Here is an 18,545-nt window from a genome sequence, read left to right on the forward strand (position 1 = left end):
TAAAATAAAAATAAGCCCTTCAGTCCATCAAATCCTCACCAATCATCAGCCACCCATTTACACTAATCTTACACATCAGTTCTCCCCAAATGCCCATCAACTCCCCCTAGACACAATCACTTCCTATACCTTACAGTGACCACGTTACTGGCATCAGGTAACAAACCCGCATCTGGTCCCAGAGAGAACATGTGAACTCCACAGAGTCAGCACCAGAACTCAGGATTGAACCTGGATCTCTGGAGCTGGGAGCAGCAGCACACCCTGCTGTGGCCTGACCAGTAAATGTGAGGAGGGTTTCTACCTCCATCACCATCAAGCAGAGAGTTCCAGATCTCCTTTACCCACCTCAATGAAGCCTCTCCTCAGCTGTTCATCCTCAAAAGAAACTGTTGCCTGAATCTTTCGTCACGTCTACAGTCCCCCAGTCCCCTCTCATAAATCTTCTCTACTCTGTCCCGTCTCCGGTGCAGGCACATCTCTCCAGTAATATACTGACTGGAAACTCTACTCAGTAACTCACAGTAAAGTCAAATTAATGCTGTAAAGTTCTCGCATAATCAGCCAGACTTTGCATTCAAAGCTTTAGCTAATAAAGGAAATCATCGCATGCATCTTCTCATCCTGAGTCCTGATGAAGGGTCTCAGCCCAAAACATTGACTGTTTACACTTTTCCATCGATGCTGCCTGACCTGCTGAGTTCCTCCAGCATTTTGTGTGTGTTGCTTAGGATTTCCAGCATCTACAGACTTTCTCATGCTTGTGTCTTCCAGTCGTATCCTGTTACCCTTAGTGACCTCCATACCCACCAGATTTCATCCAGTCTATTGTACATTCCCTGCCTTTTTCTACTCCGGATTAACTTCCATTTGTCATGTTTCTGTCCCTTGACTGGACCATCTGTAACTTCTTGAAGCCCCAACAGTCCTCTACACTGTTAGCCACACAGACCATTCCTTGTACCATCTGCTCCCTAAATCATTAATACACGTTAGCAAAGGGAAGGGACTGAGTTCTGATACTTGAGGAAAACTTTTTCCCACTGTAAACCTCCCGTCAACTATTACTGTCTTTAAGGAGCTGGTACATTCATCCTGTGACTATGTGGGTCTCCTTTAGGTGCTTCAGTTCTAAAGATGTACAGGCTAGTTGTGGGCATGCTATGTTGGTGCTGGAAGGACAGTGACACTTGTGGGCTGCTCTCAGCACATCCTCGGAGTGTGTTGGTCATTGATGCAATTGACACACTTCACTGTATGTTTGATGATGAACACGTTCCTAAAATTTTATCTCATCTTATGCTCTGCGTCTTGACCATACGACAATTCTGGAACCAAGCTGACAAATATCACTCAAGAATCATGTTTGGTGTCTGTCCATTCACCTCAAACTATAGGGTGAAGTTTATTATCACAACAAAGCCTTAAGTTTTAAACTTCAGACAACCTGTGCTTATGGCTTTGAAGGACTTGGAAATCCTCCCAAAGCTCGACATTCTCCTGCACAATATTGCCTCATGGAATCTGTCCACTGAGATTAAGTGTGTGAGATTTATGTTAACTTCCATGTGGGCTGCCAGAAATACTGTAATGAAATTCAAAACCTAAGCCCACACCCAAGTTAATCAAAATGGCTTAAAACCTGGCAAAGAACTGCCTGAGAGAGGGAGCACAAAGCACTGCAGAAACTATAGGAAAACACACACAAAATGCATGAGGAACTCAGCAGGCCAGGCAGCATCTATGGAAATGAATAAACAGTCAACGTTTTGGCCAAGTCCCTTCCTGAAGAAACACTATGACAAACTCCAATCACTAACAGCCTATCAACACTGTAACAACCCCAATCACTACAGATTAGTGACTCTGTGACAAACCGATTAAGGTAGCGAAGGAAAGTTGGAGGACAGTCCTTGTTCCAAGCCTTCACCGCTAATGCTCCCCAGCTCTTCCTCCACTGCACCAGTGACTGCATTGGTGCTGCTTCCTGCAGCCATGCTGAGCTCATCAATTTTATCAACTTTGCCCTGTTTTCCTCCCTGCCCTAAAATTCACCTGGTCCATTCCCTCCCCTTTCTTGATCTCTCTGTCACCATTCTCTGGAGACAAACTGTTAACCAACATCTTTTATAAACCTACAGATTCCCACGGTTATCTTGACTATACCTTTACCCATGCTATCTCCTATAAAAATTCTGTTCCCGTTTCTCAGTTCCTTCGTCTCCACTGAATCTGTTCGCAGAATGAGGCTTTCCTTTCCAGGACATTAGATGTCCTCTTTCTTTAAAGGACAGGATTTCCCTTCCCGCCATTGATGCTGCCCTCACCCTCGTATTCACCATTTCCCAAACAACTGTGCTCACCCCATCTTCCCACCACCTTACAATGATAGAGTTCCTCTTGTCCTCACCTACCACCCCATGAGCCTCTGTATTCAACATATCATTTTCCGCAACTTCCACCATCTTCAAAGGGATCCTACCACCAAACACATCTTTACCTTCTCTCCTCTTTTTGCTTTCCACAGGGGTTTCTCCCTCTGATTCCCTTGCCCATTTGTCTCTCCTCATTAATCTCCACCCTAGCCCATATCCCTGCAAGCAATGGAAATGCTACTCCTGCTCATTCACCTCCATTCAGGGCCCCAAACAGCCCTTCCAGATGAGGCAACACTTCACCTACGAATCTGCTGGTTTTGTCTATTGTGTCCAGTGCTCCCAATGCGACTCCTCTACATTGGTGAGACCTGCTGTAAATTGGGGAGACCGCTTCATCGAGCACCTCCATTTCATCCACCCAAAAGCGAAACCTTTAATTCCGATTCCCATTCTCATTCCGACATGTTGGTCCATGGCTTCCTCTTGTGCCAAGACGAGATCACACTCAGGGTGTTCAGTCTAGGATGGCATGAAAATCAATTTCTCCTTTTGGTAAAAAAAAATTCCTTCCTCCCCTCCTCTTCTATTCCCCACTCTGGCCTCTTACCTCTTCTCACCAGCCTTTGATCATCCCCTGAGCCACCTCCTCTTTTCCTTTCTCCTATGGTCCACTTTCCTGTCAGATTCCTTCCTCTCCAGCCCTTTACCTTTTCCACCCACCTGGCTTCACCTATCACTTCTAGCTATCCTCCTTCTCCTCCTCCCACCTTTTTAATCTGGCATCTTCACCTTTCCATTCCAGTCCTGAAGAAGGGTCTCGGCCTGAAACTTCAACTGTTTGTTCATTTCCATAGATGCTGCCTGACCTGCTGAATTCCTCCATAATTCTGTATATGTTGCTTTGGATTTCCAGCATCTGCAGAATTTCTTGTGTTTATGTTTCCCTTTCAATTATTTCTCCAGATCTCTGGTGAGCCACCCTGTCAGCACCAGTCAGGTTAAAGCTAGGGCTTATCTCAGGAAATGAGGAGGCAAAAATATACTCTGCCTCTGAGCTGTGCACTGCGAGAAGAAAAGAGTGTTGTTACCAGTGCTGATTCAGTAAATCTTAAAACTTTCCAACAGTTCTGGTATACTGTTTCAGTTGTAATTGAAATGGTCATAGCCATTAGAGGCTAGAGGACTTTAATCCACGGCTGCTTGAACCACTGACTTTTTGTTTTGCACAGTGAAGACATACATTCCACCAAACGTTGTCCATCGTAACTGAGCCTCTTGCACTTTCTAACTGGGATCTATGAGGGGTGATTGATAAGTTTGTGGCCTAGGGTAGAAGGAGTCAATTTTAGAAAAAGTAGCACATTTATTTTTTAACATAGTCCCCTCTTACATTCACACACTTAGACCAGTGGTCAAGGAGCATATGGATCCCTTCTTTGTAGAAGTTGGGCATCTTGGACCTCCAGAAAGTGGTCCAGCAGGGGTGCTTGATAAGTTTGTGGCCTAAGGTAGAAGGAGATGAGTTATTAACTTCAAACTTTCTGCATAGTCACTCAAAGAGTTGAACTGCACGTGCATGTAACGAGAGCTGTATAACTCATCTCCTTCTACCTTAGGCCACAAACTTATCAATCAGCCCTGCTGTGGACCACTTTCTGGAGGTCCAAGACGCCGACTTCAACAAAGAAGGGATCCATATGCTCCATGACCGCTGGACTAAGTGTGTAAATGTAGAAGGGGACTATGCTGAAAACTAAATGTGCTAGGCTTTCTAAAATGGACTCCTTCTACCTTAGGCCACGGATTTATCAATCACCCCTCATAGAATGCCTGATTCACATGAAGCTTTGAGGAACAGCTGTGAAGCTATAACTGTATCATTGCCATGGCTGTTTCTGTTCCAGATTGCAGACTGCAGCTTCTGGTACTCAGTCTAAACCCAACCCAAATCTCTTCTATCAAGGTTACCCATCAAAACAGGAAACTGCATCTCAGGCTTCTGGTACCCTGTCTAAATCTAACGCAGGTCTCTTCTAACAACATCACACATCAAAAATAGAAACTGGATCTCAGGCTGGGATCTACGACTGAGAAGAGAACAAAGTGGACAAGTCCAACCACAGGTGGATGGTGTATATCCCTGTGTTAGTAAACCCTGCTGACCACAAGGCAGATGGAGTATAGTGTAAGGAAGCGTATGGTCATGCACGTTGGTAGAAGGAGTAAAGGCATAGACTATTCTATAAGCAGGGTCAAGTTCTGAAATCGGAGGTACAAATGGATTTGGGAGTCCTTGTGTAGGATTCCCTAAAGGTTAATTTGCAAGTTGAGTTGGTGGTAAGGAAGGCAAATGCAACGTTAGCATTCATTTTGAGAGGACTAGGATTTATAAGGCATTGGTCAGACCACACTTGAAGCATTGTGAGCAGTTTTGGGCCCCCTAACTAAGAAAGAATGTGCTGACATTGGAGGGAGTCCAGGGAAGTTTACAAGTATGATCCCAGGAATGAAAGGGTTAATTTATGAGAAAAATTTGATGGCTTCAGTCTTGTACTCACTGGAGTTTAAAAGAAAAAGGGGGGATCTCGTTGTAACCTATCAAACTGGAATTCATTACCACAGATGGCTGTGGAGGCCAATTAACTGAGTATATTTAGAGTGGAAGTTAATAGGTTCTACATTAGTAGGGGTGACAAAGGTTATAGGGAGAAGGCAGAACAATGGAGCTTTGAAAGAGAATAATCAGCTATGATCAAATGGTGTAGCAGATTCAATGGGCCAAATGGCCTCATTCTGCTTCTTTTCTTTATGGTTCTATGGTGTACAATCCATCTCCAGTCATTTATGTTGAGGTATTTTGGGGCCCTTGTTACCTACTTTCGGTCCAATTCGAGAGCATTGTTACAAACCAAGGCTTCATCTCATCCCACAACCAACCAGACTTTCGTGGTGGATTGTTATTTCTCCCCCTCCCACTTCCCTCTTTTATAATTCCCCACTCTGACTCCCTCTTACTTCTTATCCTCAACTGCCTATCACCTCCCACTGATGCCCCTCTTCCTTCCCTTTCTCTCATGGCCAACCCTCTTCTCCGATCAGATCCCTCCTTCACCAGCCCTTTACCTTTCCCACCAATCATCTCCCAGCTTCTTACTTGATTTCCATCGATACTGTCTTACCCACTGAGCTCCTCCAGCATTTCGAGGTACCTCTCTTGGTTTTTACAACTTGCCTTGAGAAGCTTACACCTTCGTCACCTGGAGCAATTTCGCAAATTGTCTCAGTGAAATTCTTTCATAAAGTTAGTAGAGCAACGGGAGGCTTTTCCCTGTGTTTTTCGGCTTTGGGTTGATGTTGAGCCTGCTCACTGGCCTACAGGGTTCCTGTCTGCAGCCCACACCTGGGAAGTTCAAAAGCTAGCAGCAGTCATTCGGAATTGTTTCAGAAGTGGTGATCACTTAGAGCTGCACACCTGGTCAATAACAGGAGGCTCTGAAGCAAGGATCAGGAGGCACACTTGTGCATTTACAGTCGGTGAGAGCACACTCTTTGAACTGATCTCACTAAGTAAACTCTCAGGTGCAGTTTTTATACAAGAATGTTAGATTTCTTTTTTTATATAACGAGGCCGAGAGGCTAGTTCGACGCTGAACCCGGCACAGATGGAAAGCGTGCTCGGCGGCGGGGGAGGGCGGGGGAGCGGGGTTGGATTCGAACTCAGGACCCTTCGCTCTGGAGTCCGGCGCTGATGCCATTGCGCCTCCAACCAGCTAAGGACGTTAGATTTATGATCAAGCTTCTCCACTTTTCTGAGTCTCATGGCGTTACAAGGTAGCGAAAACACAGGAAAACTGATAGCTGGCACCTTATTAAATCAGACACTGAATTAGTATAAATCATCACTGAAGATTAGTATTCATCGGCAGTGAATATTTAACTACAGGACCCTTTCATGATGTGGTTGGGGTGATGAAAAGACACCACTCTTATTCAAGAGGGAAAAGTTTTGATTTATTTCTGTAACTTTCAAAGTCTAAGGTGTTACTTAGACACGGTTTCCCTGCAGTGCTGCAAAAGCAGTCAATCCTGTTCCAGTCTTTTTCAGGACAACCTACAGGGAAGTTTCTCATTAAAATCATTAGCCAACAGTGGGACACATACCACCAGGCCATGGGACAGCTTTTGCCCCACTGTTAACAGACCATTGAATGGACCCTCGGACAAGAAATTGGACTCCTGACCTCACAGTCTACTTCATCATGATCTTGCACCTTAGTGTTTACCTGCACTGCACTTTCATTGTAACACTCTATTCTGTATACTGTTATGTTTTTACCCTGTTCTACCGCAATGCACGGTGTAATGATCTGATCTGTATGAACAGTATGCAAGACAAGCTTTTCACTGTATCTCAGTACATGACAATAATAAACCAATTCCAATAAATTATCAGTTGACAGACATCATCGTCTCTGCTCGATGGTGCAGACACTTTTGTCTTGACCCTTTATGTTCATGAAGCTCCTGCACCTTTGTCATTAACGTGTAGTTGGAGGACTACTGACTGAGATCCTACTCTACTAGTCTCAACTGATGCCGTGACATGGCACAATTGTCTCAAAAACTTCAAGTCCAGATCATTTCTCTGGAGTGCTGGAGGCTGAGGGACTAATTGACAGAAGTAAATCAAATTGTAAGCAGCATATTTGTGAGCACTGTGCACCTTTTATGGAGAGTGCGAGTGGTTAGGGGGCGATGAGGTAGTAATGGTAGAGGTGTCAGTCAGCTGGGTTACTTCAGCTAGAGTCAAGTTTGTTGAGAGTTGTTGGAGCTGTTCTCTCTAATCCGTGTGGGTAAAAATAAGAAGGAAAGTAGAGGGCATGTTGGCAGGTGGAGAGTAGGACATAGTACAGTACAACATAGAACAGGCCCTTCAGCCCACAATGTTGTGCCGACTAATATAAACAAACTCCCACAATGAATCTAACCCTTCCCTCCCACACAGCCTATAACCCTCCATTGTTCTTATATTGAATTATTGTCTTTTTGACATGCCCTGTAGGTGGTAGTGGGACAGATACTATTATCGGATCTGTCTTGGGACAAATTGGTTAGAAACGCATGTCTCTCTCCGGAGCACAGCTTATCAGCACAGCTGTTGAGGTGTTGTCAGGTCCACAGCGGTCACTCTGGACCGATACTTTACACTGGACACCGTGTACGCCATCCTGTGACCCACCTTTCTGTTGCAGCTGCCATGTTCAGGAACTAAAAGGAAATCCAATTCCATGATGTTGATTTGGAAGAGAATTTTGCTTCATCATTCATTACACTTGCATCAAATCCTATCTTCCCAATGGCAATATTGCGGTTGGAGGTTATGACATCTGCCTTATGGGGAATTGAAGTAAGCTGAGATTTAAATGCCTCAGCTCAGATGCACCAAACATTCTAGATGCATGTAACAACACACAATTCAAAGGATGTAGTTGTGACTTTGCTTTACACAGCAGAGAACAATGCCTCTCCATTGAAACCTATTAAATATTGAAAGGTCTAGGTAGAGTGGGTGTGGAGAGGAGGTTTCCAATAGCGAAGGAGTCAAGGACCAGAGGGCACAACCCCATAATACAAGGACATCTATTTAGAACAAAGATGGGAAGTTATGTTTTTAGCCAGAGGGTGCTGAATCTGTGCAGTTCATTGCCACAGATGGCTGTGGAGGCCAAGTCCTTGGATATATTTAAAACAGAGATTGATAGGTTCTTAGTTATGGGGAGGATACAAGAGAATGGGGTTGAGAAGGATAATAAATCAGCCATGATGGAATGGTGCAGCAGACTTGAAGGGCTGAATGGCCTAATTTTGTTCCTGCCTTATTGTCCAATTTTTCCCCAACTCATTCACAGATTATCTCTGCCTCTACCACCAACTTCCTATTGTCTCTTGCAGTAGGACACTGGATAACTCTACTGACATTCAAGAAAAATGATTCCGCTTTGTAAAAAAAAACGATACAATGTAAAAAGTATGTTTGCAGTGAATCGCTCAGTTGAAGCACTTGCCTTGATCAACGTGACACTCCTCAACAGTAAATATTCAATAAAAGCTAATAACTCCTGCACACCTGGTCTGACTTAAGTAAACCATATACTTGACATAATTGATGGACATCTGGTTCCAACTAGAGCACCATCTGCACGTGTTTGGGCCATATTCTTACGCTGTTAGATTCTTGGAAACACAAGTGACTGGGGGCTTCCTCACTCCATTAGTGTTGAGAGGGCAACAGAAAAGCCATCTCTTTTAATGGATAGAGCACGGTAACTGGCCCTCCCGGCTCAGTAAGCCTAGGCCGCCCAATCACACACGTGACCAATTAGCCTGTTAACCTGCATGTTTTTCAAAGATGGGAGGAAACCCACCGAGTCATGAGAAAAACGTACAAACTATTTGCAGACAGTGGTGGGAATCGAACCCAGGTTGCTGGCATAGTAATAGCATTGCACTAATCACTACACCGCCATGCCGGCCCATTTTCACCTCATTTCTCCTTCTTTCCGTTGATCCACTTCATTGAGGTGTGATTTCCTGAGCTGTTGTCTCTACACTTCCCAGCTTATCGTTGGTCCTCTGACTCCAGCTCACCGGGGCGGTTGGCTATTTTGAGGAGGACTGGTGAGTGAGCTTTGGGTATGGGACAGGGTGAGCCCCTTACCTTAACCCATCCTGGTGACATTCCACTGGGGCAACTGCAGGAATTCACAATGGTTCCAGGGTTCTGGCCTGCCTCTCATTGCATTCACTCCGGCACCGACCGAAATCTGGGGGCAAGTTCGTTAATCCTCTGTGGCAGCTGATCGGTATCACGTTCAGAGTAACATGCACAAAATGCTGGAGGAACTCAGCAGGTCGGGTAGTATCTATAGAAATGACTAAACAGTCATCAGTTTGGGTCAAGACCCTTCATCAGGACTGTGACACATTCAAAGCTTTTACACAAGCTTAAACACAAGAGATTCTGCAGATGCTGGAAATGCAGAGCAACACACACACAAGTTGCTGGAGGAACTCAGCAGGTCAGGCAGCATCTACGGAGGGAAATGAACAGCCGACGTTCCAGGCCGAGACCGTTCCTCAGGATGGAAGGGTCTCAGCCCGAAGCGTCGACTGTTTATTCATTTCCATAGCTGCTGCCTGACTTACTGAGTTTCTCCAGCATTTTGTATGTGAGGAATAATAATCTGGTTGTGGATACCAAGGCTCAGTTTCAATAGCTGAGATCGATTGACCATAACACTTTCGAAATAAAAAAAATGGAAAGGGGTTCACAAAATTATCTTTACTGACTTACTTAATGAAGTCAGTATTTGTAGAGCTACTGTCCCACCACACCAGAGACCAGGATTCAATCTGGATCCCCGATGTCTTCTGTGCTGCCTCACCACATCGTAGACCTGGGTTCAATCCGGATCCCTGACACTGTCTGTGTGGAGTTTGCATGTTCTTCCTTCTAACTGTGTGTGTTTCCCCATGATTTCCCTCTCCCACATCCAAAAGACGTGTGGGTTGGTGGAGAAGTGCGAATTGTTCGCTGCATGTGTGTGAGATGCAGAATCTGAGGGGACAGCTATGGGAATGGAGGGGAGAATAAATTGGGATTAGGGTACTTCCTCCCTGTGCCTCGTCTGGCACATCGGGCAGCAATCTTGCCATTTCTTTAGTGTTCGTCTGTTTTCCAAGGCCGAGCTGCTAGCTCGACACTCAACCCAGCGTGGATGAAGGGATTAGGGTAGGATTAGTGTAAATAGGTGGTTGGCGATCGTCACGGGATTGTAGGCAGAACAATCTCTTTCTGCATGGCAGTGCAATAGTTTGCATGACAATTTTACAGCACCAGCTGTAAGAGCAGGATTCAATTCCCATCGCTGTCTGTAAGGAACTTGTACATTCTCCCGTCTGACCATGTGGGTTTCCTCCATGTGCTCCAGTTTCCTCCCACATTCTAAAGATCTACTATTAGGGTTGGTAAGTTGTGGTCATGCTATGTTGGCACCAACGAATGTCGACACTTGTGCGTTGCCCAGCACATTCTTGGACTATGTTGCTCGTTGATGCAAACAATGCATTCCACTGTATGTTTCAATGTTCTGATGTACATGTGACAAATAAAGCTAATCTTTCTTTATCTTTCTCTCTACAACTCTCTCCAGAATTGGGAACAATTCCCACTCTAATAGCAGGAACAGATGTGATTTTTGTTTTCTGCCTGTGTGTGCAAGTTTCTTCATCATTGTCAAAAAATTGGGATGGTTTGGATTGGCTGCTCAGAACAGAATATGGTTGGAAGACTTTGGAAGTGACAAATACAATTAGCCTGTTTGTTCAATTACTGAAGAGGCCTGATAGTGCAATAACAGCATGTTCCAAGAGAGTCAACATCAAAAAGTATCAGCTGAATTAAAATGTGATTTAGAACCCTGTCCGTTGCCCTTGTTCCAAACCTAATCCATCTTCCCTGTGCCACCAGACATCAGAATGACAGTGATTGTGGGCTTTGTGAAGTTCACCATCATCCAAGTATCTCACAGTCCACCAAGTCTATCAAGCAGTTGCCCCAGGTGAGATGTTTTCTGATCAGGTTGGGGTGGTTCCTTGGAGGGCAACTTCCAGGAGTGGTGTCGCCCTGTGCCTTCTGTCCTTGAGCTGTTTGGAGGTGAAAGTCGGAAGTTTGGGAGGTGCTATTGAGGAAGCCTTGTTGAGGGAGGGCAGGAGGTTTTACAAGTGGAGAGAGTGAGTACTTGGGAAAGCTCGTGGATGAGTGCCAGTCAGGTGCCAATACACGAGTTACATAGTGCCTTGGTGAATGGGTAGGCTTGGCCAGTGCTGACTGGGATTGAGAAGAATGGGGACAATCTTGGTGAAGTGAATGGTTTCGCAGGAGGTTTGGCAGGGTAGATGCTGAGAGGATGTTCCCTCCATTGGTAAATTGGTACTTTGGTTTATTATTGTCACATGTACCAACGTGCAATGAGAATCTCATCTTGCACACAGATCAATTCATTACACAGTGTATTGAGGTAAAACAATAACCGAATGTAGCGGCTACAGAGAAAATGCAGTACAGGCTGACATTAAGGTGCAAGGACATAATGAGGTAGATTGTGAGGTCAAGAGTCGATGTTATCCTACTAGAAAACCTTTTAATAGTGTTATAACAGCAGAGTAGAAATTGTCCTTGAGTGTGGTGGTATATGTGTTTAGGCTTTTGTATCTCCTGCCCAACGGGAGAGGGGAGAAGAGAGAATGTCCGGGGTGATTTGTGTCTTTGATGACGTTGGCTGCCTATCAAGGCAGAGGGATGTGTGGGCAGCCAGGGGCATTTTCTCAGAATAAGGGGGATCTCCTTCCAGACAGAGGTGAGGTGGGGTCGCTCCTTGCCTGCGCAGAGGCCTTATTTCCAGCACGATGAAGTTTATCACCACTGCAAAGTAGCCGGAACAGAGGTGAACTGTGGTTAAGTCAATGAGAAACAGACTCTATTTCACCAAACACTTCAAGGAGCAGGTTTTATTACATCAAACCATGCTCTCTGCTGTGATAAAATGTACTTAAAAGAGGGATATTTGGTTCAGCAAATTTAAAACAGAGTACTTCTCTTCCAAACACAAAGCCTGTATTTACTGCAAGAGGAAACAGAACAGAAACAAAACAAAGCTGAGGGGAGAGGGTCACCAGAGTGCACTGGAACACAGTGATGAACAGAGTGGAGGGTGAGACTGGTCACTGGGATACACTGGAACACAGTGATGAACAGAGTGGAGTGTGAGACTGATCACTGGGATACACTGGAACACAGTGATGAACAGAGTGGAGTGTGAGACCGGTCACTGGGATACACTGGAACATGGTGATGAACAGAGTGGAGGATGAGACTGGTCTCCAGAGTGCACTGGAACACAGTGTTGAACAGAGTGGAGTGTCACTGGGATACACTGGAACACAGTGATGAATAGCAATGGAGGACAAGACTGGTCACTGGAGTGCACTGAGTCATAGCAGTTGAGGGTGAGACTGATCACTGAGGTGCACTGGAACACAGTGATAAACAGCAGTGGAAGGTGAGACTGATCACTGGGGTGCACTGGAACACAGTGATAAACAGCAGTGGAGGGTGAGACAGATCACCAGAGAGCAGTGGATCATGGTGATGAACAGCAGTGGAAGGTGAGACTGATCACTGGGGTGCACTGGAACACAGTGATAAACAGCAGTGGAAGGTGAGACTGATCACTGGGGTGCACTGGAACACAGTGATAAACAGCAGTGGAAGGTGAGACTGATCACTAGGGTGCACTGGAACACAGTGATAAACAGCAGTGGACGGTGAGACTGATCACTGGGGTGCACTGGAACACAGTGATAAACAGCAGTGGAGGGTGAGACTGATCACTGGGGTGCACTGGAACAGTGATAAACAGCAGTGGAGGGTGAAACTGATCACTGGGGTGCACTGGAACAGTGATAAACAGCAGTGGAAGGTGAGACTGATCACTGGGGTGCACTGGAACACAGTGATAAACAGCAGTGGAGGGTGAGACTGATCACTGGAGTGCACTGGAACACAGTGATAAACAGCAGTGGAGGGTGAAACTGATCACTGGGGTGCACTGGAACAGTGATAAACAGCAGTGGAGGGTGAGACTGATCACTGGGGTGCCCTGGAACACAGTGATAAACAGCAGTGGAGGATGAGACTGATCACTGGGGTGCACTGGAGCAGAGTGAAGAACACTACACAAGGATGCTAAGAGATCTAAAGAAAGAAAGAGAAGGTCAGAAATACTTGCAATGTGATGTCACCTTTCACATCACTACCACACATCCCAAAGACACACAGTCAGTGGGTGTGTAGATACAGCCGTGCTGTCGGCCACAGCGCCATCTGCATGTGCACAGCAGATTCCACCGGGAATATCATTCTGTTTTTGTGATGCTGGTTGAAAGTTGATCTTAAGCCAAGGCTGTCATTGGAACTCAATGTTTTGTCTGTGTACTGGAACAACTTGGGCTACCTAATCATCATTCCCCAATTAAACACTCTCTATGGAAAAATCATATTTCCAATTATTATGCATTCTTTCACAAGTCTGAAATGTGGCAAAAGTTCTACCGCAGTAAGTTCCCTTCTGGGCATGGTGAAAGTCTGCAGTAGACAAAAGTGTGATTGCTCCTTTATGCTTTAGGCACCTTGGTGGAGTGCAGTCATTGGGTAGGAGACCTTTCAATGTGATGGGTTTCCAATCTCCCTATGCAGCAGCCCAGGCCCCAAGGGTAACATCTGCATGCAGGGAATCTACTGGCTTTCTGTTACTTAGTCCAGTGCATCTTGATGTGAACCTGACCAGAGATGAGCAACAAAATTTTTCCCAAATCAAAATGGATCATCAGGAAATTCAACTGATATCAGAGTCCACATAGTGTGCAGCTGTGACTCGACCCAGCAGGAGAATTTTGCCTGTCCCAGCTCAGCTGCTGATAAATTTCTTCAAGAAAAAATTAATTCAAGTGGTAGGAAACGGCCACTGAGCAATACCATTCAATAAAGGCATGGCGGATCTGACTGTAACTTCACTCATCTCAACACATCAAATTCTGTGACCTGTGGACCCACTTTCAAGGACTCTACAATTCATGTTCATGTATTATTTATTTACTATTTATGATCATTATTATTGTATTTGCAGTTTGTCTTCTTTTGCACATTGGTTGTTTGTCAGCCTTTATTGATTCTATTTATTGTATTTCTTTGTTCCACTGTGAATGCCTGCAAGAAAATTAATCTCAAGGTTGTATATGGTGGCATACTGTATATGTTGATAATAGATTTACTTTGAGCTTTAAACTTCAGCCCAGTGCTCCTACTGAATCTTTCCAGCATCAACTTTATGCGCCATATACATTGGCATGTATTAGGAACTTGCTGTGGTGTGTTGGTCTGGGTGTGACGTGCAACAAACATACAACATTCAACAATTATAAAGAATAAAGAATTATATAAAAAATAAATTCAGAGGTTAAAGTACAGATGTGGAATAAAATATGCATAAATACATAAATACCAGCACGTATTTACAATGTAAACAGTATTATAAAAAAGTTGTTGAAAGTATTTACAGTGTAGTGCAGTGACTGGGGTAATAGATAGAGGGGGTGGGGGCAGCTAACTAGAGTGGTTGATCAGATTAACTGCCTAGGGAAAGAAATCTTTAAGATGCCGTGAAGATTTTTTGTTTTAATAGCCCTAAAGCACTTTCCAAAAGCAAGCTTTTGGAAAAGGCAGTTTGCAGGGTGGGTAGTGTCCACAATGATTTTTCCTGGGCACATACAAGTCCTGCAGTGATGGGGAACTGCAGCCAATGACCGTTTCTGCTGACCTGAGAGCTTGCTAGTTTGCTGTAGTTTGTGTACATTGTGAGAGGCTGCTGCACGAAACCAGATAGTAATGGCTGATGTTAGTTTCTTAAAAGGAGTTCAGCTCCTTGCTTATCAGGAACATATCCAGCACAGGTTTAAAATATTTAAAGACTTGGCTTTCACTGCCCTGACATGACAATAGTGTAGCAGTTAACATAGTACTATTACAGAGCCTTGCAATAAAGGTTTGATCCCCGCTGCAGTCTGCAGGGATTTTGTATGTTCTCCCTGTGATCATGTGGGTTTTCCCCAGATGCTCGAGTTTCTTCCCACATTCCAAAAAAAACTACAGGTTAGAGTTGTAATTGGCACTGGAAGCATGGCAACACTTGTTGGCCGTCCCCAGCACATTCTCGGGCAGTGTTGGTTGTTGACGCAAATGCTGAATTTAACTGTCAACACAAAATAATCTGCAGATGCTGGGGTCAAAGCAACACTCACAACACGCTGGAGGAACTCAGCAGGTTGAGCAGCATCCGTGGAAAAGATAAGTCGACGTTTCGGGCTGGAACCCTTCCGGCCCGAAACGTTGACCTATCTTTTCCATGGATGCTGCCCAACCTGCTGAGTTCCTCCAGCATGTTGTGAGTATGAATTTAACTGTATTTTTCAATGTTTCAATGTACACATGGGAAACAAAGCTAATCCTTACTCTTGAGGAAGAGGCGCAAAAGGAATTGAGAGGGCAAAAAAGGGGCAATGAGATTTCATTAGCAAGTAAGATCAAGGAGACTTACAAGAGCACAAGGGAAGCAAGGGTAAGAGTGTTTCTGCTTAGGGATCGACAGGGTGTGGAGCCAAGAAAGGAGTGAGGATCCAAACAAATACTTCTCGTTTGTGCTCATCAAGGAGAGCATGGAAGATAGTGACTTTCACAAAATGCTGGTGGCTTAGCAGGTGGGTCTTGTGTGCGTTGCTCTGGAATTCCAGCATCTGCTGAATCTCATGTGGAAGATTGTGAGGTCAGGGAGGAGTATGTGGATGATCTGAAGCACTAACGTATTACGGAGGGGTGCTAGCTGTCGTGGGAAGCATCAAAATGGACATCTCTTAGATCTCATGAAAGCCCACGAGGTGCACTCCACCCAAAAAAACAAGAGAGGAGATTGCTAAGGTCTTGATAGAGAATTCTGCATCTTCATTAGATGCGAGTGAGGTTCCTGAAGATTAGTTGCCTGGCTTATCTCTGCTGCCTTTAAATAGTCAGCCTTACGTCAGTGGTAGGGAAATTATTGTAGGAACTGGACAGGGTTTATACTCAACTGAAAAGGTAGAGATTGGTCAGCGATAGTCAGTGTGGTTTTGTGTAGGGGAAATCCTGCCTCGGTAACTTGACTGAGATTGAGATGGTGGGCTTCCTCCAGGTACACAGGTTCCTCCCACATTTCAAAGACGTCCCAGTTATTAGGTTAATTGGTTATTGTAAATTATCCTGTGATTAGGCGAGGGTTAATGGGCTGGTGGGCAGTGTGGCTCATTGGGCTGGAAGGCCCCTGTCCCACTCTGTATCGGTAAATAAATAAATAAAGACTGATAAAGGCAGGGTGGCGGAGATTGGCTACATGGACTTCAGTAAGGCATTTGACAAGGTTCTGCATTGCATCTTGGCCCAAGCAATCCAAAGTGAGCTGGCTAATTGATTCCACAATTAGCTGATGATGGGAGATAGGAGTTATTTTCCATAAGGCTTTAGCCAGTGGTGAACCATAGGGATTGAAATTGGACCTTTACCAATTATGATATATATCAACAATGTGAATGTAAATATAACAGGTATGATTAAAGGTCTAAATACTACCATGGGTAATGAATAGTGAGGAAAGGTATCTAAGACTACCACAGGATATCCACCAGATGGAAAGCTGGGCACAGCATGAAGGTGATGGGCTGAAGGGCCTGTTTCTGTGCTGTTCAACTCTTCAGCTTACAACTGCCTGCCAAACTATTTTGCCTCATTTATTTCATGACTAGAGTCATGGAGCACTAGAGAAACAGGCCATTTGGCCCATCTAATCTGTGCCAATCTGTTATTCTGCATTGTGCCATCTACCTGCACCCTGACCATAGCCCTCCACTACCCCTCCCATCCATGTACTTAACCAAACTTCCTTTAAAGGCCGAAATGAATCCCTATCCACCACTTCCGCTGGCAGCTCGTTCCACACTCTCACCACTCTCTGAGTGAAGAAGTTCCCCCTCATTATCCACTTAAACATTTCATCTTTCACCCTTAACCCATGCCCTCTAGTTGTAGTCTCACCCAACCTCAGTGCGAAAAAAAACTGTTTGGATTTAACCTATCTATACCCCTCATACTTTTGTATGCCTAATGGACAACACGTTGTATTTAAAGAGAGACCCCGGTCACCGATTTTCCCCAGAGGAGACCTCCCTCTTTCACGCTGAGACGTCCATACTTTCATCCGTGCTCCCGAACACCATTTATAACCTTGCCACATCTCCCCAGGACCTCTGGTGTCCAACCTTGAGTAAAACAACTTGTGTTCTTATCTGTTTTTGGTGACGGGTACTTTCAGCTCGGTGGCTGATCTGTGAGGAGCAAATTCTGACGTTCCGCCCTTTCTGAGCGGGGTTGACGACTTGCTGTCATTACACACGCACCTGTTACTGTCAGCTCCGATGTTAGCGGGCCTGAAGGAGACTCGCATCGAAGCAATGCATTTACAATTGAGCAACTGAGGATGTAGACGAACATGGTTCCAATAGTTCTATCAGTTCCAATAGAGCCCAGAACCAAGGTACGGTTATACTTTGAATAGACCCAGTTGCAAATTTGTCTTAAAATATATTAAAATCAGTAGTAGAATGTCGGAAATTAATCCCATTTTAACAGCCACACAATCTGCAATGTTTGCAACAAAGCCTTCTCTTTCATTCGGGAGACTTTTAAACTTTGAGTGGAGCCTTGTGTGAGCCATGGTTAACAATAAACACAGAATAATTATTCCTGTGAAGTACCGGGTGAAATTGGCAAGTTACTTTGAGAAAATGCAGGCAGACACAGTCAGAGCCAACAGCGAAGTGTGCGGTCAGAGGGAGCGGGAGAACGAGAACAGGGTGAGATGGGTGGGAAGAGGCTGCCTACCTTTGTAGGAGAGCTTGAGTCGCGGAACGTTGCTCCTGCCATTCCGACAGCGGAGTTCAGGAGGGAGAAGCAAGCAGCACCACAGCACCAGTATTCCCGAGAGCTGGCCCATGCTGGCCCTGAAGCTTCACTGCAGGTCTCTCGAGTACAAACTTCAGGCAGTCATTGCCCGGAACCTGAAGGTGACAGGTGAAGCGAGTCAGCGAGATGCCGAGCCGCTGTCCGCCGCAGCCGTCCGCTTCTCCTAGCCGCACTTCATTCGTAAATAACGCAGCACACGCCCGCTGTAATGCCCGCCCTCGGATCACCAGGCACAACTGCGGGGCCCGCCCGGTGCCGCTTCGCTACCCTCCCGTTTGCCGAGCGGGGACAGTCTCACTGCGCCGAGAGCCGGCGGCGGGCTCTGACCGCACGGCCAGACCACCCCCCCCCCCCCCCACGCTCCAGCCCAGCGGGCACTACAAGACCAAAGCCGCAGGAACACTCCTCCCCTGTGAGAGACGGGGAGGGGGCAGCCTCCAGAGAACACCCCACCGGTCTGTCACTGAACCATTCCAACCACGCCGGACTCAGCCCATTCACTT

General features: G+C 45.5%; 1 protein-coding gene across 2 annotated transcripts in view; it reads right to left on the minus strand.

The window, feature by feature from the left end:
* Positions 1-18,545, minus strand: part of LOC140186929 (semaphorin-3A-like) — a 257,855-nt gene that overhangs the window by 203,411 nt on the left and 35,899 nt on the right. For both annotated transcript variants that reach the window (XM_072241701.1, XM_072241700.1), the window contains exon 2: positions 17,962-18,137. In XM_072241701.1, the coding sequence (XP_072097802.1) occupies positions 17,962-18,073 (112 nt within the window). In that variant the 5' untranslated portion in view covers positions 18,074-18,137. The remainder of the gene's footprint in view (positions 1-17,961; positions 18,138-18,545) is intronic.

Source organism: Mobula birostris, chromosome 23, assembly GCF_030028105.1.
Source record: "Mobula birostris isolate sMobBir1 chromosome 23, sMobBir1.hap1, whole genome shotgun sequence".
Taxonomy (NCBI): domain Eukaryota; kingdom Metazoa; phylum Chordata; class Chondrichthyes; order Myliobatiformes; family Myliobatidae; genus Mobula; species Mobula birostris.